Raw genomic sequence first — 27,361 nt, forward strand, 5'->3', positions numbered from 1 at the left:
CCTTTATTGATCCTTCTCGTATTGGTTCGCTCCGAGTCGGAGGCGGTCACTTCTTATGCGGCCCATTAAGCGGGTCAAAATCCTGGCTTCGATAAGAAGTATTCCATCATCTGCTCTCGGCTCCTTTGAGGAATTGCATAAACGGGATCAGTAGGTTCAATCAGGTCTTCTACGTCAAAGACTTGATCGCCTGGATGGGGTAATACGGACCACGCTACGTTTGCCACCTGCTCAACTTGTGGTGTGGCCGAGCTGACAATGTGCTGCGCAGAAGAGAGGCCACTAAGTACGTAGCATGTATGGTATGCATCGGAACGTCTTTTTGACACGATTCAGCGCGAATTTCAGACGAGAGACATCAGGGGCAACTTACCGTCCTGGCTTGTCTCGCATACCTCCTCTAGGAGAATGGTCTTGGCCACAGCCCATGATATAGCGAATAAGGCCTTCACGGTCATAGAAACTGCGAGCAGAGTCTGCTCCATCGGTGCGTTTTGGGCCATCTGTAAGGCTGGCTTCCAAGAGGGGCCAGCAAGCTCCTACCCAGTGACTGTAGCAGCCGTCGACAAGCTTGTTCGTGCGACCAGAGAAACCACCCTCTGGGGCATATTGGCGAGCCGAAAGCCACGAAATAAGCCGTGGTGCATCGAGAGCTCTAGGAGACAATTCGGGTTAGAGATACAAATCAGTATGTTGTCATGCCCTGAGTGGACGGAAAGAAAGATGATGCATACCTTGGGATGATGCGATGTGGTGCATCAAGGATGGAAAGACAGCCTAAAGCGCAGAACGCATATGCACCATGCGCTTCGGCGTCCGGTTTCCCGGAAATACCACCTTCGTAGGTTTGGCCTAGAGGATTTCAGCGATGGCAATCAAAGGGGCCAGTGTACTACCTACATCTGCGCACGTAGCTTTCCAGGCCAGTCAGAAGGTCTTCTATCCCGGCAGCTCTTGCCGGAGAATCTGATGACAAACCGAGCGGAATATTCAGTAACGAAATAACGACAGCCGCGCAGTACGCTCCTCTACTTGTGGTTCAGATATGAGTCACATTACATGGAGACTTGATGCACTTACCGGACGTCAACTTCGCCTCCAAGCGACATCGAGAACCCTCCGTCGGGCTGCTTCAAAGAGGAAAGCCACTTCCACATTGATCTTCTATCAATGACTTCATAGGCGTCTTCTCCACCAACTATAGCTAGAGCCAAGACCGTTGCGTACGTAGTCGCGAGATGTGACGTTTGGCCGAACCCGCCAGCAAATCCTCCACTGTCGTTTTGCAGATGCTGAGCCGTGGCAATGAGTCCTTCGCGCAGGTCCGAGACGTCTTCTCCTACTAGCGACATGCCGTTTAGAGCCCAGTACAGGGACCATGGTCGGCTGGCATCAGCCATTACAAATGGTGCCGGAAGTTGTCCCAAGGTGTGGCGTAAAAAGTTGATGATCCTTTTGCGATTAAGGCGTGGCACGCCATGTATGTTGAATTCGATACTGTCATCTTGTGCCTTTAGCAGAGGCAAACATGCATCCATGGTACTTTCCTGCGCGGTTGAAGTGACGGTGATGAGATCGTCCAAGATAGGAGGCTCTCTGGTGTAAAGGGGATCAATGTGCAATCTCGTGACTGGCTTGCCAGCCGTCTGCGATATGACTTCTTCATCGGCCATCCTGTTGGTGTCCGTCGATCTTGATGTTTGTGCAACTACTGCTGTTCTTGGATATTTTCTGATGAATATCGCTCGCTGGCGCGCGTGAGCGAGACTCTTGACGGTCGGTGGCATGGGTGATGGGGTCAGTCTATGATGTGGTTGGACCGCCGCATCCCCTCCTCTGCTAGAAAATACTTTACAAACGGGACAGCTCCACCAGCGAAGCGAGAATCGTGATGCGTTGTTTCTGAAGAAGCTCGGAATCCAAAATGCCAATCCCGACAACTAATCCAACATTGAAAGCGCGATCGCTTGAGCTACAACGTTTGCAATGGATTACAGAATGATGTTGTTGTCACAAGCTCGTGGTACCCAAATAGCCGGCTATTTCCCGGCCCTAGCAAGCAGGCTTTTGATAACCAGCTTCATGACAATACAATGATTTCAGTCAAGCAATTCGAAGATTACAACTCCCCTTTTGTTCTGGGCACGGCATATTAGTGGGCGATTTTCTTTATTCCAGTTGATCATGTCATCTTTTCAAAACTGCTGGTTTACTATTGGTAATGTTGCAAAAGCCCCAAATTCTTGCTAAAATCTGCCTCACCTCCACAAAAGACAACGACAGGGCGTGCATTCAGCACCATCACCATTATAACGTGGGGATTCAATCGCGACTGCGGCGTCCGTGATTTTGGATATTGGTCGTGATCAATCCGTTAGCGTTCGTTCAGTTATATCGCTTCCATGGCAAAGAGTCCCTTCGCAATTTTGACACTATTCCCAGTGTCACATTACCACAAACCAATCCATGGATTCATTGTGAAATAGACGCCATGGCTACAACCGATGTAGGACGATCCCCAGGGCGGTATCACATAGAGGCCCTAAGAGATAACATTCCAAGGCTTGAGCATAGTGTCAGGTATGCCATCAGTATGCATAGCGCCAGGTACTGTTCAAGAAATCCAACCTACAACTGCTTGAGACGGGCAGCATGTACTCGCCTTCCCTGGATAAGTGTAGGCTGGATTATGCCGACGGCCTGGGCATATAAACGGGCTTGACTGAAGCTGCCGCCATGCAAAGCCTTGCGGTATCAACAATATGCACAAACGGAAGATACTCCAACCACTCCAGTGTTTCGTCAATGCGGGCGGGAGCGAGGTCGAGAGCGCAATACATCAAAGGAAAACATGTGCTCTACACAGCACGCCCATCGTTCCCTCCTGTGTGCGCATCAAAGTAAAATTTGCCGAGAGAACAGGGCCGGAGAAAGATGAAGAGTGCATCTCGCTTCCCGTACGATCGCGAAAGTCTAGACAGCAGGCTTGCAGTGGTGATATTGTTTGTGGCTATTACCTTTAATGACCTTTGAGGGCTGCCCAATCGCAACAGGTGTGCTCAAACTTCCCGCTGCAGCTGCTTGGCACCATCGACAATTCCTCCCACGCGCACGTAAAGCAGAACTTCAGTTTAATCACCTCTACAACACATATCCCGGCGTTCGAATCGGTTGCGCGGCAGCTAAAACTCGGTTGATTGCAGTCTTAGCCATAACAGAGGCTCACATCACTCAGAATACCAGCATGGCGGTGAGCCAAGGGAAGGAAGCCGCCGAATTACCCAACGAGGAGCGCCTCGCATCAGAAGCTCTTCCAGAATTGCTTTTTCCCTCAATAAACTCACCGGCAGAGGTGGGCAAAGTTCTAGTTCCAACGTATATGCAGTTGACCGTTTAACATTCCAGCCTCATGCAACCGGCGTGTCATTTCATGCATTCTGCCGAACCAAGGTCCTGTAACAACTTGCTTCTTCCGAAATGGTGATAAACCACGCGGCAGGATGTGACCCTGCAAGATTCGATCGGCAGGTGTTTCTTTGCTGTTGCTTTTCGACGACAAGGTCACCACGTGAAGCCTAGGGCCTCTCTCCCTGGAGTTGTTCCAAAATTCAAAGGCTCGTCGCAACGCATATGCGCTCTTTGCGAGACAAATTCCCAACACTTCAGGACGAAATGTCGATAGTCGATAGCTTCAGGGGCTACCAGAGCCAGCCCGACACCACCATGTGAAGACCAATCGACCCGACACGCAAGGGTCAAGCTTGATTCTTTTGTTCCAGCCTGCAGTGAGTTGGACGGCACTTCATTGCGATCGTGCGATAGTGTGTGGGAGAGCATCAGTCACACGATCTCGACACGATCGTGCCTGATCTTGGGCGCCGACCCCCCCTCCAGAATCCGCACCACCCGGCTTCTGAAGTCGCTTGAAGCGCTTGCGATGAGCAACACGCATCCATGTCGTCATTCCTTAATCATCCTAATAACAAGAAAAGCCGGCGACACCAACCGATTCACAGTACGCATGAATGTTCTTGCAGCAAGTATGGAGCAATGGCTTTGGCTTGGCCGTTCAGGCTTGGCTTCGTCTGAGCTACTGTATGTAGAATCATAGTATAGCCGAAGTTCGTTCTACAGTAATGTGCCTTGCAGCCAGAATTCCCACAATGCCCACTTATACGACAAAATGTCGCCGGCTTTGAATATGTGGGAACGATGCGCTGGGACTAGACCATAGCTTGCATACTCGAAGTCCGAATTGCCCGGCCAGACCCGGCAATATACAAAATAATTCGCCTTGCTGTCTTGCCATTTCTGCAAAAGCCGCCGATCAGGGTCGCGGGGCTTTCGCGGCCTATGCGGCGAACCCCGTCAGACGAGACGTGCGTGTGAAACGGAGTAGAAACACGTCTACATGTACATAGAGTGGGTTCAATCACACAGCTTTGCAAGAGTGGTGACAAACTCTAGACTTTTCCCTTGCAGACTGACAGCAAATTAAACAGGATCCCAGAGACCACGTAATGTGGTCGAATTAGCTTTCGAAAAAAGGAAAGACAGAGAGTCAGAAATAGCAACTGTTTGCATGCTGTTCACGTGGCTGGAAACAGGTTAAACCAATCTACTAGCCATAGGATATGGAAATAACCTTTCAAGGCGTTACGGGAAGTAAAAGACACAGCTGCCAGATTACGGACAGTGCGTCGCCCAACCGCTTCCCAACCACATTTCTCGAACTATTTCCCTGCAAAAGGACGTGCTTCCCGTTGACAGCTCTTTGCACTGTCCCATTCTCTGCTTCCTTGATTCCGCACCTCTCTATCTTGCCCATGTCCCGCTTCGCCCTTCCGTTTGAGGTCTAGACCGTCAAAACCTGTCGAAGCTGCTTGTCCCCCGTGTGCAGTCAGTCAAACGAAAGCCTCCGAGTGCTTCAACCAGCCGAGGTCTCGAACGGTGTTACTACTCCGTTCGCCATTGCGCAGTCAGCCACTCGGTGCCGGAGGATTATTCATTTTCCAAGTACTTTTGGACTACTCCGACCTACATAGTCAAATTGACACTTGTACGCTGGGATCAAGGTTGACTGCTATCTGAGCTTGATCGATTGATCGACGGTCATACAACGCTTAGAGTACTAACTTCTAAGCGCGGGGCTCACTTCTAAGATGTGGATTGGGCAGTATAAGAGACCAGCTTCATGCGAGGTAGTACCAGTAGAAAAGCGCAAATGAGGACTGGGGGAAACGTTTTGCGAACGAAAACGTGTCGCGGTTTGTTACCAGGAAGATGACAAGGTGGCGTCATATATCAATATCAATTCATCAAGATCAGTAATATTGTTGTTGTTGCGCTCTTACCGCGTACTAACACCGAAGTGAAAGCGGAAGGATTCCTCGCATGAGAGCGTTGCCTGGGTTATGAGGAACAGCTATGCGAGTTAGCACGATAGTCTACATAAGGGCCAAGGTCGAAATAGATAGACTCAAGGTAGCCCCATATAGTGTCCGATGGGACTCGGCGGCGCGAGTAATGGAGCCGCAAAGACCTTTCGTAGCTCCTGGCAGCAAAATCAACCGGCACTTGAAGTGAGGCTCTTTTGGACCAGCGTTAGGGACACAGGAACTTGTCTCATATGAAAAAAGGGTTGCTGAGGCTTGGGGGCGAATATGTATGTTTCTTGTGTATCCGCGTCGCATTTGCTTGCAAAAGGTGAGGCAGTGGAGGTTGATCAGGAAGAATGACTGGCTCCTCGTAGATTCTGTCGTTGCAATCATGGAGCTTGTCGTGCATACTGGATCAAAGCGTGCCGTTGAATGGTACGTTGTGCTGTACAGTAAGAGTTTAGCGATTGATACTAGCATGGTACTTGTGTTGGTGGCTCTTCGAAGCTCCGGACTGACTGAATGCCGAAGCTGCACCGACCTGACTAACCTCGGACATGGCACGATAACGATACACTATGGACTGTGGTGCATCCTGGCATCATATCATACAGTCAAGAATATAGATCAAACGGACGGCGTGCAAAGCCCCATCGGTTCGCGTCTCAACTGATCATGTTGGCGATGCCATGTGGATAAGTTGTATGGATTGCAGTGCCTGGCCCATCTCCTGGTCGAGTTCTAGTTTGAAGGCATGCAGCAAGGAGACGGGACTTATCGTATCGGGGGAATGAGGAGCTGGTGCTAGCTGGTACAAGCTGGTGTTGGAGGCTGACTGCCAATGTATCCAGCGCCGTGCATCGTGGTGGAGCCCGGAAGACTGCGCCAAGCGGAGGATACAGATCTACCTGTAGTTAATCACTAGATTCTGGGTCTTGTGAGTTCGGTTGGGTTTAGTGGCAGCGGACTGAGCATTATCGTGAGACACAATTGCTCAAATGGTAGACGCTGGAGTGAGACTCCACGAGCACGGCAACTGCCATGACGGCAGATTGTCTTATCGTGATCCGTACCTTTGGTAGAGCTCGGCCGCGACGGGTATTGTCAGGAAGGCTGGAGACGAGAGCGTGAACGGGTTTGGAGGAGCAGCAGAGGCTCAAACAAATGCCAACCAGCAGATGGCCGCATGGTAGAGCAGATTGAGCAGAGTAGACGAAGCGTTAAGTCAGAACAATGCCACGGGATTGAAGTGAAGCTTCTAAAGCCCCCCTGCACTACGGTACTCAGTATGTGCAAAGTACGAGTGAGCTGGGATTGTGCTGGGAGAACCCTGAATTTCAAGGGAGGAATCGTGAATAGTGGAGAGCTTTCCGTGAGAAACCCCGCCAAAGCAGCAGCAGCAGCAGCAGCGAAGGTTTGCAGGGGGGGGGGGATGGTTGTGAATGCTGGAATGGAATTGCATACTCCGTCCATGCATAGTAGAGCATCAACTACCTGTGTTTCTCAAGCCAGTCTAGGCTGGCCTGGTATGTCGTTGAGATAGTTACGCGGCCGTCGAGTTTGTGCACGCGAGTAAGGAGCAAGTAAGTCAGTAACCTATGTAAGCGCGTGAAAGTAGGAGAGAATAAGGGAGTGAGTGGTAGCGAGTGCAATGTATCCCGACAGTGTCAATGCTGGGTTCCGCGGCGGGCTGTCACTGTAGCATACTGGGGATATCCACTATTTGTGGTGAGTCCCGGGGCTCTATTGGCCCTCGTCAGGCCATTCCCCCATGCACGTGTCCCACACGCCGCTGCAAGCCCACAGCGGCTATCCGCTGCCATTGGCCGCCGTCCAGCCCCGTCCCGTCGCAGCCAACGCTCGTCTTCACCGCCATTCTTCACCCACAGTCTCACCCACTTCCATGGCCGTGTCCCCTCGATATCCTCGATCTGGCTCGAGACTTACACCAGATCCTACCCTTTCTCCCCCATCACCTCCCCAGCACGCACCCCTGGGAACCTTCACCGTTCGCCGTTGAAAGAGCGGTGTCGACGACGAGTCCGTACAATACCATCACCATCCGCGAGACGAGTCGACAGATCTTTCTGTCCTTTTGCTCACAATGAATGTCGAATTTGACCAGCACGCGGGGGACGGGCTGTTGGACTTGACCACATTCGACCACCTTAACCGAAACCGATACCAATCCTATCCTCTGGTAATGGCTCCAACGCGAGGACCGCCGCCTGGAGCATGGCCTATGCCCGTCGACATCGCGACTGCTTGCCCGCCCCAGCACCAACACCAGCAGCAGCTCCAGCAGCACCAGCTCCAGCAGCACTCCACTGCTGTCTCCTCGCCCAGCGGCTCTCAGCACTCACATGCGCATACGCACTCGCACACGCATTCGCAGTCCCATTCGCATTCGCCCTCGCCTACCCAGCAGAGTGCCAGTCCGCTACAGCAATCTCCAACATTTCCATCCGTAGCGCATGTTCACTCGCCCGCTCTGCTAACCGATTGGACTCTGCTTCAGCACCAGCAGCAGTTCCCAGCGGGCCAGGATATCTCGCATTTTATCCAGGAGCAGCCATTGATACCCTTCCATCCCTTCCAGGCCAGCTTCCAGGCCAATGCACTTGGATACCTGCCAGCTACGACCCAGGGCCCCATGGATCCTATGGCCGCCCAGGCTTTTAGCACCATGTCTCCCATCGATGACCAGCAGGCCCTGCAGCAAAATTGGGAAGGTATGGGGATGGCAAACTGGCAAGATTTCGGCACTTCATTGCAGTTCCCCGCCGATGGCCTGCCCCGTTACGGAAGCATGGGCAGCCAATCTCCCACGGGGACCTACTTGGAGGTGCTTTCTCTGGGCTCTAGCGACCATGGCTGGAATCAGGTCGACATGTACCAGAACTACGACCAGTATCAGCAGGTTCAGGCTCAGGCACATGCACATGCACAGAATGCCGCCATCTTCAACCCGAGCCAGACACTCCACCTAAGAACGAGTTCCGACGCTTCCCACTCCGATGGTAGCCAAGCTCTCGACCTCAGTAGTAGCTTCGAGGAGGTTCCTCCCTTCAACTACTCGCCATTCTCGCCCGGCTCAGATCACAGTTACTCGGATCCCACGGCCCACAGGAATTGCTTCCACGGCGACCATCAACACAGCCACGAGGAAGTCAGCTCGTCTACTGCTGTTGCGCCAATGCCCATCAAGTCTACAGCTTCGTCGCCTTCGTCGAGTAGAAGCACCGGGTCGGGTTCTGGAGTCGTCTCTCCCACACAACCCACTGTCAGGAGAAATTCGGGCCCAAGAAAGAGCCCGATTGCCAAGTCTACCGCCAAGAACACCATCAGGAGAACATCAAATGGCAAGAAGGACGGTACTGTTGAGAAGAAGGTTGGCCGAAGAAAGGGACCTTTGCTTCCCGAGCAGCGTAAGCAGGCCAGCGAAATCCGCAAGCTACGTGCTTGTTTGCGCTGCAAGTTCCTCAAGAAGACCTGCGACACTGGCGAGCCTTGCAACGGTTGCCAGCCTTCCCACGCCCGTCTCTGGCAGGTTCCTTGCACCCGTATCGATATCAAGGATATTGGCTACTTCATGAAGGACTGGAAGGCCGACTATGAGCGCCACCTTGTCCGCGGGGTTTCCGTCTACAATGTGAAGGGCTTTGAGAAGACGGAGACTCTCATGTGGATTACTCACGGCTATGGCTTCTGCCTGCCCGTCATGGTTCGCCAAGTTTTCGTCGCAGACGAGAGCTGCTTCGGGGTTGACTGGGTTGAGTCATACCAACCTGACCAAGAGCCTATCGAGTTCGAGATCAAGACCGAGAAGCTTGACGTTGGCGAGAAGGGTATCAGCATGGAGGCATTGGCCGAGTATCTCGACAAGCACATTGATGGCGCATTTGAGTCCTTTGTTGATGACCACTTTGAGGGTACCCCATTCATCACTGAGATCCTCAAGACGGCTCACCGTTTCTATGTCAAGGAGAAGCTTCCGGTCATTCGCAAGGCGCTTAAGCTCGTCTTGGCTTACAACCTTACCATGCACATTACACTAATTGAGCAACAAGGCTCTGAGCACATGTTGGATGGTCAAATCGATGACGAGGACTCTAAGTACTACGGAAAGTACGTCGCTCCCGTTCTGATCAACTTCCAGATCAAATGTGCTATGGCCGAGATGTGGCGTGAGCTGCAAAAGGAGATTCTTGAAGAGCTGTCTCAGCTCTACTCTAGTGTCTACAGTGGCGATCGTCTCAAGAACTGGCCCACAATCTTCATGTTGGCCTGCGTCCTTCTTGCCGTCTGGGAGGAGATGCAATTCGACTGCCACTACAGAGTTCCTGACCCTATTGCCGTCGAGAAGTTCTGCAGCGATATGGAGACCACTCCTGTCGGCGTCATCACTGGTCTCTTCCACGCCATCTCGCAAAAGCTGCCCGCCCTTACCGACTGGGATAGCCAGCGTCACGGCCAACTCCTCAACAACAATGTCGCCGTGTGCGAGGCCATGACTGAAGTTCGACAACACGTTCTCAAGCATGGTAAGTCTTTACCATCAACTACCGCGATAATGCAAGTACTGACGTTGTGATTAGAATCTTACCTGCGAACGCGTAACGCTTCCAAGTTTGACAGGTACGATTTCGACTCATTATCGAACAAGTTCCTGTCAAAGTTGGTCATCAAGGCCAACTAGAGTGTTATGATAGTTGTCAGGTTCTGCCTGTTGCAGCGAGCAATCTCTTGGAGTATTGTTCCTGTACCTGATCGGGACAGTTTCCTTTTGTTCAATTTGTTTTGAGACATTTAGCGATGGCGTTATTTTGAGGATCTGATTTTTACATCATGACCTACTTCCTGCTCTTCTTTCCTGATACTTTACCTTCTCACCCTCTCTCACGGCTGGTCACCGCCAACACTCCAAAAAAAGAAACTCACGCATGCGACTACGACAATCACGTACGCCTTAACGTCATGTTTACGACCTTTATTTATGAGACATTCAACGAAGTGTATGACTTGGAATTGTTTGATTTAGGGCATTGCGAGCGCATTAAAAGCGACTTGGTCCTGCTCATTTGGCTTTTGAAATTTTTATTGCATGTCTTTGCCCGTGCCTGATGGCCGAGCCAGGGCATTCATGTTTTATGATAGTATGGTTTTACGGAATGAGCAAATACCGTACAACACAACATACATGACGAACACGATCGTACAGAGCATCGATGATTATGCATTGTTATTGGCGTTGACTACAGCAGCGCTCACGCTGAGCTTACATAGCTGATGGAATATGAGAAAGGAAAACTCATGGCTTAGAACATGCCACGAATGCGACCCAGATACCCCCATGTGGACGGTGGATAGGCAGAGCTGATGTGGTGCTCTCGTTGTTAATACTGTTGTGTAGGACAAAGCAGGTTACAGGCGAGCAGTAATACGAAAATATGTTCCATCAAATCAGCAGACACCTTTGTGACCATGATGCTGCAATCGTATACCCCCCCTCAGAATTTTGTGATACTGTGATCGACATCGACAATGGTATCATGAATACTGCGGTGCCCGTATGTGAGATTAGCCAGGAGTGACAGTGTTACAATATATGCAATGTCAGCCACCATGTTCAAGCGCCCATTGCATGCAAGTGTACTTGCTGTGGAACGGGTCGTCCCCTCTCTGTTTTCTGACACTACTGGCTACATGGCGGGATTTCCCCTTTCTGTGCAGTGAGACGAACTGTCGGTTGCCGGCAGGCAGAACGCAAAGAACCAAATGTGGAAGTCACTAATTTTTTGACCATTTACATGAGGGAGTGGGGAAATGAGAACTAAGCTGCTGTATCCAGCCCGCGTCACTTGTAACTTTACCTCCCCAACAGGATTAGGTACGTCTCGCGGCCGAGTTACGGTAGCATACAAGCGACAGTTGTTTCAAGTCGCTCTGGTTGTAACGAAGCTGGGATAGCATGGCATATTTTCGACTGGATACGGGGCTCAAGTTTACTAGGCTTATGTGAAAGAAGAAGGGAAAAAAAGTAAAATTCAATAATAATAACAACAATAATAATAAAAAGCCTGCCAATAGTTGTATCACAGTCTTCAGTCGCGTTAGAAACGGACCGGGCGGCTTACACGCTTGCAATCCGTCACGTATCACCTCTCTCTCTCTCTCTCTCTCTCCCTCCTTACCAGCGAGCTCTCACGGTACGGAGTCCATCTTTCCGCACACAGTTCATTAGAATCTCACGTTTCGCCCACTCACTTTCTTACTTTCTTTCTTTCGTTCCCTTGACCTCTTGCCCGCTCTATCTCGGATGATGTGATAATAACCACATCACCCGAAAACGCCCAGCACAGTCGCCCAGCGGCTGACGTGAAAGAGCGCGCTCGCGTCTCCGTTGCCCCTACCATATCATTGTACCTGCGCACACCGTGGACGAAGCTGATGAGTCGATGGAGGAGGCGTAGAAGGCCGAAGAGGTCGCAGAGGCCGATCGTGTAGGTCCATACTCTGTAACCGTGGTTGTAGTTGTTGGGGTTTAGTATGGATGGCGCACAAGCAGGAGGAGGAGGAGGAGGAGGAGGAGGGTACACTTGGCTCGACTGCCTACAGTGCCGCGGGCTCCAAGACTCAGAAGAGCAGGAGAGTGGCCAAGTCGGGGCGCAGGACACCACCATAGTGGATCGTGTGTACGACTGTCTTGTGCGTGTATTTGTCCTCAACGTTAGGTCGGCCTGATCTGCGCCGGTGAGCTCACGGAGAGAAGCGGGAAGCCCGCTGATGTGTTGCACAATCCGCAGCGCAGCTCATTGCTTAAAAAAAGGGTTCGCGCGTATGAGCACTAGGACGCAAGGTTTTGGCATGGCCGATATCCAGCCTCGTGAGGTTGTAACTATACCAGCAAACCCCCTCGCCTATCTTGCCCTTATCTTGCGGGAATACTGACACGGGGCATACACCGCTATAGGTATATCACCAATGCCGAGCAGCGACAGGGGAAAAGCGGACCAGGAGGTTACTTTGAGTTGCTACAATCTCTGCTTATTGTCTTCACATGCCATAGAACATTCGCATCAAAATGTCAATCTTCGTCAACAGTGTGATATAACAGTTGTTGGGCAAGCCAAAGGCGCTAGCACGCCTACGATGCAGGTCGGTTTGAGCTCAGGGCCGTCTGCCACCGGTGAAGCATTCGCAAAGCTTCTTGAATAGGGAAGTTGGAATCTTCACTGCAATTCCAACATTCCAGGACGAAGCAATAAACGATTTGCATCCGTACTTGCATATATCATATCAAATTATGTCAAAAGCCGCCTAAAATGATAAATCATATATGGCTACTTGACTTGTCTGATAATCAGTTGTGGGCCCGAACGACTTCAATTTCGTTTTTAGAGGAGCTGCTATTGATGATTATGAGAAGCGTGCGGTCGTTTCTCAATTGCATTGAATTAACACTTCACCTTGAGTGTGGCTATGTCGAACCAAGAGAGCCGAACCGCTTCAATAACCCTTGGTTGTTTAAGGACGTATAAAATCTGAGTTCCATCCCCCATTTGCGTTCCGGGTCTTCACGATGCGCTGGAACGACGGACAAACCGAGCCTCTTACAGTCGTAATCTTCCGTGGCTGGCAACCCCGAATGTACTCTTCTTGCAAGGATGCGAGCTTGACCGCCAGTAGCTATGACGTCGCTAAAAAAAGGCATTATTGATTGAGTTGTCCGCAAGGGTCCCCGCATGTACTGATGCTTGTGATGAAGCGTATCGAAAACAACTCATCCTCAGATCGAGATATTGTATTTCAGAGACATATCAAACTTTGTTAGGGAGGTTCAAGATCAGCAGATCAATGGCTCTAAATAAAGTTGCTCGGTTCCTGCCGGGTTCTGGGACGGGTTGAGTGCCTGAGGGGCGTGGATGGCAGATTCGCCACTGGCGTCTCCGGACGCGACAAACTGTGTTGTTGCCAGGTACGGCGTGCCACAGGCTTGGGAGTTACATAATTCGCTGTATTGCGTGCTCGAGTCAGGTAATATCACGACCGAAGATTGTGATCAATACCGGTCCTTGGCATTTGGTGCGGGATTTGAAGTTTGTTGGATTTTGTTGCAGCCACAAGATCGAACGCTCTCTGTTTCGCATGAGATCTTCCAAGGGTGGGTTGTTCTATTGCCTCTTGCCCAAAAGATACCGCTTTAGACACTGCTCAAATCTTATGACAGATCTATCAGAATATTTGAACATACCTCAACGGCCAGAGCCATAGAAGAATGCTTAAGCTTTGCTACACAAAGCCCTTGCTCAGAATTTACATACGGAGTACATACGTCGCTGTCATTGTTGAGATGAGACCCTAGACATTGACCGACTCTGCTACCCCAGGTTCCTTATCAGTGATTGCACCACATGACGTGAGGCCACACCCCACTTCCCTGCTCTAGTTGGCAGCTTAGACAACAGACAACAGCTCATGCGATAACCAGCCCGCACTTACAAAGAACCATATTGATACATCAAAACTTGATCATGGTCAGATCTACTCATCGTCGTTCTCAGCGATAAGCGTAAGACCAAAAAGACGTTTCAGTTCGGCGACTTGACTACGGTCTTCTGACTAATTGGTATGTATGATTTTTCTCGGCGAACCTGCTGGCCTCATGTAGCATTGCCTTGCCATTTCCAGCTCTCTCTTTCCCCAGCGGCTAGGAAGATGAGTGGGGGCAATAGTCGATTCCTAGCGGGCTTCCTCTGCGGTGCTATGGAATATGTAGCCTCCAAAGTCATTGGTTTCGGGAGGGGTTTCAAACGAAAGGCCAGTGGTTATGCATAACATGGGGACAAGATGGGATATCACAGTACAGTAAGTAGGAAGACGAGTCAATGCTGGAGTTGATGTGAATGAGTTAAGTTAGGGAGTCATATGCCCAGTCATTCACCGGAGTGGCGGGACCCACTTGCTCAGGCACTCCGTCCGGGTGTGGGTGTGGTGATGCGGTGATTCACTACTTGTAAATGTTTCGACCATAATCCTCATTATCAGCACAGCACTGCATAGCAAAGCCCATAGTTTTGATGTTCTTGTTTTCACTGTTGAGATCTGCAAGTTTCGTTACCCCCCCCCTAGAGAGGTTCTTTCTATTCTGTTCCAGATCGCAAATTTGAGGTTGCTGAGCAATCAGCTGGAATCGCCGTAAGTCGCAAGTCGAGACAGTCAGCCCCATTATTTTCATTGCATGCACTATCGTTATTGGCTAGACGCACTGCCCCGCCTCCTTCCGTCAACTTCCATTCACTTGTCCACTGCGCCTTCCAAGGTTAACTGACTTGTTGGTTACCTTGTTTGCCTCAGCTCATCAGGTCAATGCTTTGGCGTTGGGTGTGCCTCCCTCAGACCTACTTAAGCATCTCTTTCACCGCGTCATTCCATCAGACCCTTTTTTCCCTCGTACAATACTCTTCTCACCAACACTTCCATCAAATTGTTTGGTGTCCCAATCTAATCATCGCACCAACTCTCAGACATTTCGACTATATCTTTCTACATCGTACACCACATCAATCGTCACCATGCAGATCTTCGTCAAGACCTTAACCGGCAAGACTATCACCCTCGAGGTGGAGTCCTCCGACACCATCGACAACGTCAAGTCCAAGATTCAGGACAAGGAGGGCATTCCTCCGGACCAGCAGCGCCTCATTTTCGCTGGCAAGCAGCTTGAGGATGGCCGTACTCTCTCCGACTACAACATCCAGAAGGAGTCAACTCTCCACCTCGTCCTCCGCCTCCGCGGTGGTATGCAAATCTGTAAGCTTTTCATCCTCTTCGCCACTTGACAGGTGTTCCCGCTAACATTATCTGCAGTCGTCAAGACCCTGACCGGCAAGACCATCACCCTCGAGGTGGAGTCGAGCGATACCATCGACAACGTCAAGTCCAAGATTCAGGACAAGGAGGGTATTCCTCCGGACCAGCAGCGATTGATTTTCGCTGGTAAGCAGCTCGAAGATGGCCGAACCTTGTCCGACTACAACATTCAGAAGGAGTCCACCCTTCACCTTGTCCTCCGTCTGCGTGGAGGTATGCAGATCTTCGTCAAGACCCTCACTGGAAAAACCATCACGTTGGAAGTTGAGTCCTCGGACACGATCGACAACGTGAAGAGCAAGATCCAAGATAAGGAGGGTATTCCTCCGGACCAACAGCGATTGATTTTCGCTGGTAAGCAACTCGAGGACGGCCGCACCCTCTCCGATTACAACATTCAGAAGGAGTCCACCCTTCACCTAGTCCTCCGTCTGCGTGGAGGTATGCAGATCTTCGTCAAGACCCTCACCGGAAAAACCATCACGTTGGAAGTCGAGTCCTCGGACACGATCGACAATGTGAAGAGCAAGATCCAAGATAAGGAGGGTATTCCTCCGGATCAGCAACGTCTAATTTTCGCCGGCAAGCAACTCGAGGACGGCCGCACCCTCTCCGATTACAACATCCAGAAGGAGTCTACTCTGCACTTAGTCCTGCGCCTTCGTGGAGGTATGCAAATCTTTGTCAAGACTCTGACAGGAAAGACCATCACCCTGGAGGTTGAGTCGTCGGACACGATTGACAACGTCAAGAGCAAAATCCAGGATAAGGAGGGCATCCCCCCGGACCAGCAACGTCTTATCTTTGCTGGTAAGCAATTGGAGGATGGTCGTACTTTGAGCGACTACAACATCCAGAAGGAGTCGACTCTGCACTTGGTGCTACGTCTCCGTGGTGGCCAGTAAATGTTGACCACTGGCGCATTTGAGCATACCCTCATGATAACGGCGTTTCTGATTTTGGGGCCTTGGGAAAAGGCGATACATTGCGTTGATCGTTGAACCTAGCGTGTATACCGGTATGGTATTCAACGATATCCTATTAGCCACCAGTTATAATGGTGCACCCAATGAATGAAATAATATTCGTCATGTGACATTTGTTACCATCTTGCACTGTGATCCGCGTTCGGTGTGTATGTGTGTATAATTTATCCACCTTGTCTTCAGCTCGTTCGTCTTGAACATTAGCTGCCGACTAAGGTCAGTTGGCACGGCGGTCGGCTGTTTGTCGCGCCCGATGGATGATCTACCAACTAAGTTACTACGGATTGCCCCCCACCTATAAATTATTTGTCAAACTTTCCATTTTCAAGGCTGTGAGATCTGCTTCTCGCCGAAATCTCCAGAAACATGCAGTCCTCCGTAGGAAGCATCTACTTCACTTCAGAAGTCGAATTACTGCTACCTCCCTGATGCGAACTCTATCTTACGTCTGCTCCACAACCGATTGCAAACGCCGTCCCCGTCCCGTTGATGCTCGCCCAAATGATATGGAGCAACTTGAGAGATGCCTTCGTATTTCTACCATCTCAAATTTGAGCTTTACCCTACGCCTACACCAGATCCATCCACAGGAAATACTACAGAAAGATCTTCCCGAACAAACAATCCAGGAACCAGGGCTGACAACATCTGGTTCCCGTCTAAAAACGCCAGCGTCTTCGACCGACTCCCTGTCCACCGCCGCACGAGCAACTTGGCCCTAAGCTGTAGCAGGAAACCGACAAGCAGCCCCATTGCAAGCACCGATAGTCAGTTACAGCAGGGCGTCATTGACTGCGGCACACCTCGACCGGCGAACGCTGAAGCCGACAGGAACTTTGTCTTGCTGCGTGAGCGACAGCACCGCCAACGAACTCTGAGCATTCCACCTCCCAAGTCTGACGCTGCTATCAAACCCGAGGTAGCTACAAAGGACTGGCGGTTCGACCAACTGCGGATCGAGAGCCTGGATATTGGTACGCCAAGAGAAGGAAACTACAAAGCCATGGCAGGCGCGGGCGCATCCAACTCGACTACCTCTGCCGCCGCCGTTGGGCCTTCTATGAGCGATGCCGGCATAGCTACAAAGGCAAGATATGTGCCGTTTAAGACGACGAACACGGAGCTCGGCTGGGGTATCGTTCATCTTTACAAGGAGGCTGATGAGACGCCGGGGCTGGACATAGCAGGGCATCATGATGAACCCCAAAACAGTCAAGAGCAGCTTAGAGAGGTGGACTGTACGACACTTTGCATACCAGCTGTACCCAGCTATCTTTCAGCAAGTGATTTTCTAGGCTTTATCGGAGACAAGTGGAGAGATGAGATCAGCCACTACAGAATGGTCATGACTGGTCGCATGAACAGATATCTGGTACTGCTGAAGTTCCGGGAGAGCAAGCGAGCCCAACAGTTCAGACACGAGTTCGATGGCAAGGTCTTCAACCACATCGAGCCAGAAACTTGCAACGTGGCTTGCATCAAGTCTATCACATTCGAGACCCCAACTCGGCCCCAGGACAGCTTCCCAGATCTCAGCCATGACCCCTTCACACCGTCGACGACTTCATCTGGCCTTAAACCATTACCTCCTCCGACGCCGAATCTCACTGAGCTGCCGACTTGTCCCGTCTGCCTCGAGCGAATGGACGATACTACGGGCCTTTTGACTATACCTTGCCAACATGTATTCCACTGTTCATGTTTGCAGAAATGGAAAGGATCAGGATGTCCCGTATGCCGACACACAAATCCGTCATTGGCCATGTCAATTGCTGCAAGTGGTTCGGGTCATGGCCCGTCATCATCGTCGCACGACTCTTCAGATCCGTTCTCTACACCGTTTGGCTCTCACGTGTCCAACCTCTGCTCGGTATGTGATTCGCCCGACGACCTATGGATATGTCTTATCTGTGGCAACGTGGGGTGCGGTCGGTACAAGGGAGGGCATGCGAAAGAGCACTGGAAAGACACAGCGCACACCTTTGCCCTCGAACTGGACACTCAGTACGTATGGGACTACATGGATGATGCATGGGTGCATCGGCTTATTAGGACCAAGGGAGATGGCAAAGTCGTAGAACTTCCGGGTCACCGTCAGGATAGCCCCCACCGACGCAGCGAGGATGACGATGTCGTTCCCAAGGCCAAGCTAGAAAGCATCGGCGTTGAGTACACACATCTGCTGGCCAGCCAGCTGGACAGCCAGCGCGTTTACTTTGAGGCGAAGCTGTCCGAGGCAGCAGACAAAGCCATGAAAGCGTCGGCCGCAGCAGAAAAGGCCACCTCTCAAGCCACTCAGGTGCTCGAGGAGCTGCGTGCCATGAGGGAGGAGCATAGGGTTTCTAAGGACACCGTGCCCGCTCTCGAAAAAGATCTGACCCGCGAGCGCGTACGTGCCACAAAATCAACCGACCTGGCGCGAAACTTGGGCAAAAACCTGCAAGAAGAAAAGAAGGTCAGCGAGGGTCTGATGAAGCGGATCGAGCACGTCAACAAGGAGCTCGAGACACTACGCGATCAGATGAAGAGGCTAGAGCTCGAGAATGCAGACCTCAAGGACCAGAATCATGATCTGACCATGTTCATCAGCGGGCAGGAGAAGCTGAAGGAGATGGAGGCCGAGGGTCAGATTGATCAGGAGGATCTACAGGAAGGGAGTGCTGTTGTACCCGAGAAGAAGGGTAGGCGGAACAAAGGGAAGGGCAGGGCTTGAGAGAGATGTCGGCTCTGGGCGAATGCGGGAGCTTTGATTGTCATATGACATAGGAACATTTATTAATAATCAGTTCCACCGTCTTGTCTCCATTAAAAGTCAAGAAAGTCGCAAAATCATGTCGTTTCGACACAGAAGTATGGCTGTTAACTGGTATATCAGAAAGGTGGGTGTCCGTGGATCCGTGGCTATGTGTACAGGTCCAGTTAAATGCCATGGGCAGGCCGCCATGCACTGCAACCATGGTGACCCCCCTACCGTAACGTATTACAGGATAAATGAAGTCGCGAGCGTCAGATACTTACAATTTTCGGAAGTCATAGAGCGTGGTCAACACTTCCCATGGTCGGACCCTTCTTTCCTCTTGAACGACTCTCCTGGCATGATGAATACTTCCTGCGTGATATGTAATTGGTGGTGGCACAAGGCTGCATATGAAGTCACATATTTCGAGCCACTCTATCGGCTTCGTCTAGTGGTCACACTGGTAAAGAACACTGGAGGGTAAGGCTGCCTCATAGACGACCCATCCACGCCCGAACCATTCCGAGATGTGAGTACAGCCAGCACCCCAAACTCCTTGATAGAATCCTCCAATCTGCCTTCCGCCGCTAGAGTGTTGCGACCGGCAAACACTTGTTCAGGCATGAGATCGGATTCTGGCTGCGGTGTGTCCCTCTTATTTGCATATTCTGCCATGACAAAGGCTATTTCCGTATTTCTCGTCTTCGCGACCGAGCCACACAACTGTTTGATGTGACCCTTTGTATATTTCACCCATGATCCGGGCTTGACTGGACCGCTCACGCAGATCCTCTTGATTAATGTATATGCGATCGATCCAGAATATCCTCGGAGGAACGTTGGTGGTAGGACCGTATCGTAGACGCCGGATGACGTCGTGCAAGGTGGAGCCCAAGAGCAACACATGAGTGTTCGTGGTCATACAGTAGGGACGGACGAGGCCTTGCAATACAATAATTGCGGCGGCTCCTGCGGGCCCTAAACATGTGAGAGATGCTCATATGTGGGGTTATCGTACCAATTTGCCGTGAAGATGGTGACATCGCAGAGGCGCGTCGAGTGCGTCCGACCACAGCTTCACCCAGCGGTTGTAGACATACACGTTTTTGGAGTTCGCAATAACATAAATTGTAGTAATTGAAGTGCTACACTCCGTGGTGAGAGCAATGCCAGGAAACTGGCAAACCAGCAACATATCTAGAGATAACTATGACATATACGCACGATAGTTTGACAATTGAAACTCTATGCAGCAAAGCTGTGCAGTGTGCATGCGAGTGGTGATGCAACCCGGCTGCAGCGCTGCAGCAATGCAAGTAGTTGTCGGGCGCCTCGTTACACAAGATATGTATATTTGCCGCATTGGATCATTTTGTGAGCATCATTCATCAAGAGCTAGACATCGTAAACATAAAATCCCATGTATCTCTCGTCATTATACCATGACTACGTATGGTTAATCCACCAGTTCCACATAAGAAGTAGCCAGTGTAATATGTAAAAAATATATGCATTATATAATATCGAAAGCTCCTGGTATAATCGTGGCGAAACACAGGATTGCCCTAAACTCAATATCTCGCCTCTTGCTCACAACAATCAAGGATGGGGCTTGTACCCAACGTGCTGGCCGAGATCATATAACCTAGCAGAAACTAAAGTTCCACAATAAGCATTAAGAAAGACAATCCATGACTGACTCGGGTCAACTGTAAGCTCACAGCCGTTTACAGTTCCCGTTCCAGAGACGCGGCCCTCCAGAGAGATTACTTGTTGCTTGGCGCAATAACCTGACATAACCGAACATGCGTATGGTTACTTCGCACAGCTCATTCGAGCCGTTGCGATCGCAGTGGCCATCTGCATAGTTCCTGGCTAGCACGTACAGAAGTCATGCAGCGAGATTTTGTTGGGGATCACACAACGTACCCCGAGAAGCCCTCTTGCCAATGCGTTGAACGGCAATGAGGGGTCATCAGTCGTCTTTAATAAGCAAATGGCCACACCTGCATGTGTTCTAACGTTACCAGCGAACTTTCAGATCTCTAGGCTTGTCTAGGCTGCCTGCCCCTCCAATGACACAGACGCGAAAACGGCTGCTAAGCCTGAGCACCCCACTGAAAGCTCCCCATAAGTTCGGTGATTGGCACTTTTGTGGCCTTTGAGGTTTTCCAAGCTTGTGACAGCGACCAGGGTTAGGGGAGCGCAAGGAAGGTGGCTCGCGGATTCTCCAGTGCAAGTACAAAGTAGCCAAAGAAAAGCATCTGGCTGCAAGGCAAAAGTCAAGCAAGGCATGACGCTCGTCACACCCTTCGCATGTCCTGTTTCCTAACACCACCAATTGGTATACGAGGAATACTGGCACAGCACACTTGGCCGTCGCTTTTCCAGGTTTTTTGTGAGCTCTGTGTCTGAGCGACAACCTTGGAAAGCTCGACTTGTTCCTCATTTTTCGTGTCGTCCGACCAAGCCGGACTCCTCGCCCCCGGATTGTCTCACTCGTTGAGTTTCTGCCGGGCTTTCACCAAAACGCCATCTAAATAACCAGACCTTTCTCTCCAGTCGAGCTACGACGTTGATCCGCAATTCGTGTGTGCTCTATTCCGATTGCACCAGATTTCCAACTCGACAGCAACGTAGAGTAGACTGAGCCTTCGAGAGTGCCAGCGAGCCCGAATCGAGACGAGACAAGCCAATAACAGCAAGAACAGCCCACAACCTGACTGAGCGAGTTCGTCACCTTCTTCGCCATGTCTGAGAACAAGTCGAAGGCGGCGCAGGACATGCCGCCTGACAGTCAGGCGAAACCCCACAAGGAGCTATATCCTATGAGCAACTGGAAGTATGACGCTTTCAGCTGGGTCATGTCGATAATTATCGACCTGTTTTTCCGAGAGGTCTCCCACAGGGGCTCCTGGTATGTTCCCAAGCAGGGCCCTGTGCTCTTCATTGCCGCGCCGCATCACAATCAATTTGTCGACGGTATCACCCTCCAGCGAACGCTACGCAACGAAGCGGGGAGACGAGTTTCCCTCCTGATTGCCCAGAAGTCGGTACATGGTTTTGTGGGATGGGGATCGCGACAGGCTGGTTCCGTCCCCGTCGGTCGTGCTCAAGACAGCGCGAAGCCTGCCAAGGGTCTGATTTACATGCCTGATCCCATCAACAACCCAGACATCATCCGAGGTGTTGGCACCGACTTCGAGAAAGAGGCTGCGGTCGGCGGCATGATCTTCTTGCCCTCAGTCAAGGGTCAATCGGGGTCCAGCGTGGACATTGCCGAGATCATAAGCCCAGAAGAGATTCGCACAAAACGAGCCTTCTCGGGACGCGTTCCCATGCAGCAGCTCACTGGGCGGGACGATATTGATGAGAATGGCAAGTTGACCAATAGAGGTGTACACGGGATCAGGGACGGATACAAGGGCACAAAATTCAAGCTCGCGCCGCACATTGACCAGACGCGGGTTTACCAAGCTGTCTTTGACCGTTTGAAGTCCGGAGGATGTGTTGGTATCTTCCCCGAGGGTGGTAGCCATGATCGAACGGAGTTGTTGCCCCTGAAGGCTGGTGTCGCCATCATGGCTCTTGGTACGCTTGCGCAGGATCCGGACTGTGGCCTGACCATCGTCCCTGTCGGCATGAACTACTTTCATGCCCACAAGTTCCGTTCCCGAGCCGTAGTCGAGTTCGGTGCTCCCTTTGAGGTCCCGCCCGAGCTGGTCACCAAGTACGAGAACAACGAGCGCAGAGAAGCCATCGGTCGTCTCCTGGACATGTGCACTGTTTCTCTAAACTCCGTCACGGTATCGTCGCCCGACTACGACACGCTCATGTGCATTCAAACTGCTAGAAGACTGTATACAACCGGCAAGAAGTTGCCGTTGACCCATGTCGTCGAGTTGAACCGCAAGCTGTCTAAAGGCTTCTCCAAGTTCAAGGATGATTCACGTGTCAATAACCTTTTCGACAACCTCAGGAAGTATAACAGGGAACTTAGATACCTCGGTCTCAAGGACCATCAGCTCGAGTCCACGAAGAGGTCGCTGCCAAAGGTTATCTGGCTGCTCCTTACCCGCACTATCCAGCTAGTGCTTCTCTCGATAGGCACAATTCCGGGACTTATACTCTTCGCACCTATCTTTGCGGTCACCAAATACATTAGCATCCAGAAGGCGAAGACCGCGCTCGCAGGTTCGTCTGTCAAGATCGCAGGCCGAGATGTTATGGCAACGTGGAAAATCTTGGTTGCAATGTTCCTTGCGCCAGCAGTCTACAATTTCTACTGCATAGTCCTTGCTTACACTCGTGCCTGGGGCTATGCGCCAGAGTGGCTTCGTTGGTGGCAGATATTCATTGCCGGCTGGATTGTCTTCCCTACCATCACACTAGCGGCTCTCCGTTTTGGTGAGATTGGTATGGACATTGCCAAGTCTTTGAGGCCGCTGTTCCTTGCCTTGAGTCCGACATCAGGCTACAGCATTCAAAGGTTACGTCAAAGGCGCGTTGAGCTTGCCGAGGAGGTTACAACCGTCATCAACGACCTGGGCCCTGACATGTATGATGATTTTGAGCGTTCACGCATGGTCAAGGATCCTGCATTCCCAGGTGGCTCGACTGGTATCCCCGAACTGGCTGGCATGGACGCCTCTGGGTCCCCTGGATCGCCTTCTATGCCGTCGCGTAAGAACACCACAGCGTCAAGCCGGGCTCTTCCGCGCAACGAGTCGTTTTCCAACATTGGCTCCATCCAAATGTTCGCAACGCGTCCTCCATCTCGATCGAGAAGCCGGAGCAGCTCGAGTGGTGGCGGTTTCGGATCAGGAAGCTTCCCGATCAGTGGTTTCACAACCCTGGATTCCGAAGGAGGCTTTGATGAGGCCAGCAGCAAGATCCGGCAGGCGATGCAAGAGAGGGGGCATTTGCGACGACGCAAGAGCGGTGGACACTACAGTGACGCAGAATCGGACAAGACAGATTGATGCAGAAATTAGGTGCGGCCATCTCAGAAATAATGACATGATACCCGGCGCATCGACTGGGTAGCAGCAGCACAGCACTTCCTATTTGGATCTTTTATGGCGCGGGAATCAATTAGATTGCCTCTAAATTAACTGATGTCTCTTGTCAATGAACGAAAAATGCCAGGGATAGGCACTGAGGCTTATCCTTGATCTACTGTTAGTAATCTACAATATAATAGCATAACCAGAAGCTAGGGTCCATCTAGAGCAAACTCGACACGAGACGTGATGGGTATACTCCGCCAAGGGTTAGAAAATCTACGTAGTGTTTTTATAATACCTTCTGTTTTACGGGCGGTTTAGTCCGTGAGATTCGGGATCTTCGCATTGCACACTATTTCTATTTTATTTTCTTCGTTCCGACCAATCCAAGCCAGGTTTCAATGCTGTGCTTACCCCCCAACGGCCGCTTTGCAGGGGTCCGACCACTCGGGGAGCGGAAAACGATCTGATAACTTTATTCTCCGTCTGTGCGGCCTCGGAGTTAGTGAATGATTTCGCAGACTCCGTACCGTTACAGTGAATTCTGGGCAAGAACTGTATTCGTTTATTAAAAGTATATAAAGCTCCCAGTCCAGTTTCCCCGATTTGATGATTTCCTGCGATCTCACAATTAGATTCCAACGAGCCTTGATCGAATCGCAAAGTTTTGCAGCCCGCCTCCGAGTCCGAGCGGCTTTGTTTGCAACGGCCGAGAAGCCCGAATACTTGTTCGTCCGAACTGGTGCCTGTTGTTCGGACTTATATCTAGTGTCTCGATGCCATGATGCCATGATTAGTATGCTTGCTGCTCGTAGCTCAATCCTTCCTTACATCTCAAGATCGCAACTTCTTTTGCTCTTATACACGTTTTTACAAGGTGCATGAATAGTAGAGAGCTCGAAGAGACGCATTCTCCCAGGGTCCGCTCATACGTCGAAAGTGAGTATCACACGATATACATACTATTGGATCGCATTTGCATCCCTAATACTCTAAAACCCAGAGGCCGAAGAGCCTCCCCTCAAGAAAGACTCCATTCAGTGGAACATCATCTTCCCAACCATTCAGGATTGCGTGTTTTCAAACCAAAGCCAGTGCGAACCGAAGAGCCAAAACGATCCGTCCCCCACTTGCCTGCCGGATCTGCACTAGACTATCTACAGTAACCTGGGCACATTGACGGATCACCGAGCACCCCTTCCGCGCCTAATTCCGGATCAGATAAGCGGAACATCGACACCACGGTAGCGTCAATTCTCCTGTCTCCATAAAATAATTCGCAATCCATTCCATAATTAGTGGGCAGCCGCCATCCCACCATCACTACCATGGCGCCAAGTCCCTCCGCCAAGTTGTCCTCCTCAACCTCAACCACCACCACCACCACCACCACGACCTCCCGCCCAAGACCTACACCCCCCGCAAAGCAAAGGATGGCACTGGGTTTCAAGAGCCTGGTCGACAGCGCCAAGCGCTTCGTCTCGTCGCCCTCGACGCCCCAGAACGAGAAGAACCTGGGGACGGCGACACTGACGGAGCTCTTCCCCACCACGACGCCCGAGGTGGACGGTGACGCCTGCTCCCACGACTGCGAGTCCTGCCACGTCTCATACCCGCGGGGCTTCAAGATCGACGAGTCCGACCTGCTGTACGGGCACATCGGCGGGTGGAGCACGCATGTGCTGGTCGCCACCGGCAAGACGGACTGGGTCCGCGACGTCGAGGACGAGAAGGGCTCCGTCATGCAAGCGTTCGGCAAGGCCGGCGCCAAGCCCAGCAACGGCAAGCTCATGCTCAGCGCCAGCAACATCCCGGACCCCAGCCACTCGGCCAACTACAGCGAGCCCACCACCCTTTTGCTCCTGCCTGCCTTCAGAATCGTGGAGCGCGTGACGCCCGCCGACGTGCCGAGGTTGGTCGAGTGGATCAATGCCGCGCCTACGAATACGGATCCCCTCGCCCCCGTCAGCCTGCCGAGGAGTATACCGGCCCCGGCGCCTGGCGCCGAGGAACTTCTGACGAGGCCGAGTCCGCATGCGGCGTTGATCCTGCTATGCAGTCAGAAGACGAGAGATGCGAGGTGTGGACAGAGCGCGCCGCTGTTGAGGAAAGAGCTCGAGAGGCATCTGCGGCCCCTGGGCCTGTTCAGGGACCTGGACGACGAGAGGCCGGGAGGCGTGGGGATCGTCTTCATAAGTCATGTGGGCGGGCACAAGTACTCGGCGAACGTCATGGTGTATAGACGGCCGGACGCATTTGGCGTTGACGCGGTGGAGAGGGCCAAGCTGCCCGCAGGCGAGGAGCTGAGGCCTGCCCAGAAGAAGGCGCCGAGGAAACGAGAGCCGGTCGTCGAGGTGGAGGCACCAGACGTGCCCGAAACAGAAAGCAAAGCCAACAAGGATGCGAATGGTCGGGAGGAAGAGGAGGACGTAGGTGCCGCGCAGTGCATTTGGCTGGCGAGGGTTAAGCCCGAGGATTGCGAAAACCTCGTCAAGTATACGGTACTCCAGGGTAAGGTGGTCAAGCCTGATTCGCAGTTGAGAGGTGGGTTCGATCGTGAGAAAGGATTGATTAGTTGGTAATTCCGCGCCGAGCACGGTATAATGCTAAAAGTACCGGATTACCTAGACGAGTCGTGGCTCCATCGAAGAGTCCTATAGAAGCGCTGATATTTTAGATTATAGTAGAACATATACACTGGCCTGTCTCAGTCATGGGCAATGTCAGGCACTTTAACAATCCAGTAATTCCAGCTATCGTTTCGGAACCATTGATTGCGACCAACGTCTACTAATATCTCATCGGAATTTCAATTGTAAGCATAAAATAGCTTGGATTCATTCAACTGGCCATTTATTTAGCGCATCCTCGATAACTGCCCTTCGATCAAAGCTCTCCAAACGGCGGGGCCACACTGAGCTTGGGAACCCCTTGCCTGAAGGTTTATGATAGGCGCCTCCCATGCCTCCTGCATTTCGCATGATCGTGTTCGAGCTTTCAGCACTCCCTTCGCTCCGATGGGAGTCCGGAACGGCACGGAGGCAAATGCCCCGGCAAAAATACAACATACTTCAGCGATTGGCACGTCGAGCAACGAAAGGTCTTTCATACGCGATCCGCGCGCTCGACCCCGAAAACGGCTATGGATATTGCCAGTCGCGCATTTAGAGTTCAGGACCTGCGTCTAACCGATACAAGCTCGGCATTTTGTGCTTGGTTTCGAGGTGTCGTGTGTGGCTGGTCAACGGTGGGTGGCTAGTGGGACATGTGTGACTTTGAACGCAAATATCGTCAGAAAGTTTTGGGGTTCATGCAGTCATGAGGATAATAGCATGTATTGCCAAGATATGAGGATATATGACGCTCATTTATGGACATGCC

General features: G+C 51.5%; 5 protein-coding genes across 5 annotated transcripts; 4 read left to right on the plus strand and 1 right to left on the minus strand.

The window, feature by feature from the left end:
• Window positions 1-74: 74 nt before the first annotated feature.
• BKA67DRAFT_594853 (terpenoid cyclases/protein prenyltransferase alpha-alpha toroid) lies at window positions 75-1,673 on the minus strand (the record flags this gene model as incomplete). The annotated part of the gene is made up of 5 exons (XM_046105097.1): window positions 75-318; window positions 374-655; window positions 735-852; window positions 901-1,028; window positions 1,081-1,673. 5 exons carry the CDS (start codon window positions 1,671-1,673, stop codon window positions 75-77), a joined length of 1,365 nt encoding a protein of 454 aa, XP_045954657.1.
• Window positions 1,674-7,482: 5,809 nt separating this feature from the next.
• Window positions 7,483-10,077, plus strand: BKA67DRAFT_523395 (uncharacterized protein; the record flags this gene model as incomplete). The annotated part of the gene is made up of 3 exons (XM_046098465.1): window positions 7,483-7,578; window positions 7,696-9,922; window positions 9,977-10,077. The coding sequence occupies 3 exons, from the start codon at window positions 7,483-7,485 to the stop codon at window positions 10,075-10,077; spliced, it is 2,424 nt and encodes an 807-aa protein (XP_045954658.1).
• A 4,876-nt stretch (window positions 10,078-14,953) lies between these two features.
• On the plus strand, window positions 14,954-16,156 carry BKA67DRAFT_649773 (polyubiquitin; the record flags this gene model as incomplete). Its single annotated transcript, XM_046106025.1, has 2 exons — window positions 14,954-15,191; window positions 15,249-16,156. The coding sequence occupies 2 exons, from the start codon at window positions 14,954-14,956 to the stop codon at window positions 16,154-16,156; spliced, it is 1,146 nt and encodes a 381-aa protein (XP_045954659.1).
• A 604-nt stretch (window positions 16,157-16,760) lies between these two features.
• BKA67DRAFT_539965 (Zn-finger in ubiquitin-hydrolase) lies at window positions 16,761-18,950 on the plus strand (the record flags this gene model as incomplete). Its single annotated transcript, XM_046100711.1, has 1 exon — window positions 16,761-18,950. One exon carries the CDS (start codon window positions 16,761-16,763, stop codon window positions 18,948-18,950), a length of 2,190 nt encoding a protein of 729 aa, XP_045954660.1.
• Window positions 18,951-21,724: 2,774 nt separating this feature from the next.
• BKA67DRAFT_594857 (Sucrase/ferredoxin-like-domain-containing protein) lies at window positions 21,725-26,562 on the plus strand (the record flags this gene model as incomplete). The annotated part of the gene is made up of 3 exons (XM_046105098.1): window positions 21,725-23,927; window position 24,900; window positions 25,320-26,562. 3 exons carry the CDS (start codon window positions 21,725-21,727, stop codon window positions 26,560-26,562), a joined length of 3,447 nt encoding a protein of 1,148 aa, XP_045954661.1.
• Window positions 26,563-27,361: the final 799 nt, after the last annotated feature.

This window comes from Truncatella angustata, assembly GCF_020726525.1.
Source record: "Truncatella angustata strain MPI-SDFR-AT-0073 chromosome Unknown BKA67scaffold_8, whole genome shotgun sequence".
In the NCBI taxonomy this organism is placed as follows: Eukaryota; Fungi; Ascomycota; class Sordariomycetes; order Amphisphaeriales; family Sporocadaceae; genus Truncatella; species Truncatella angustata.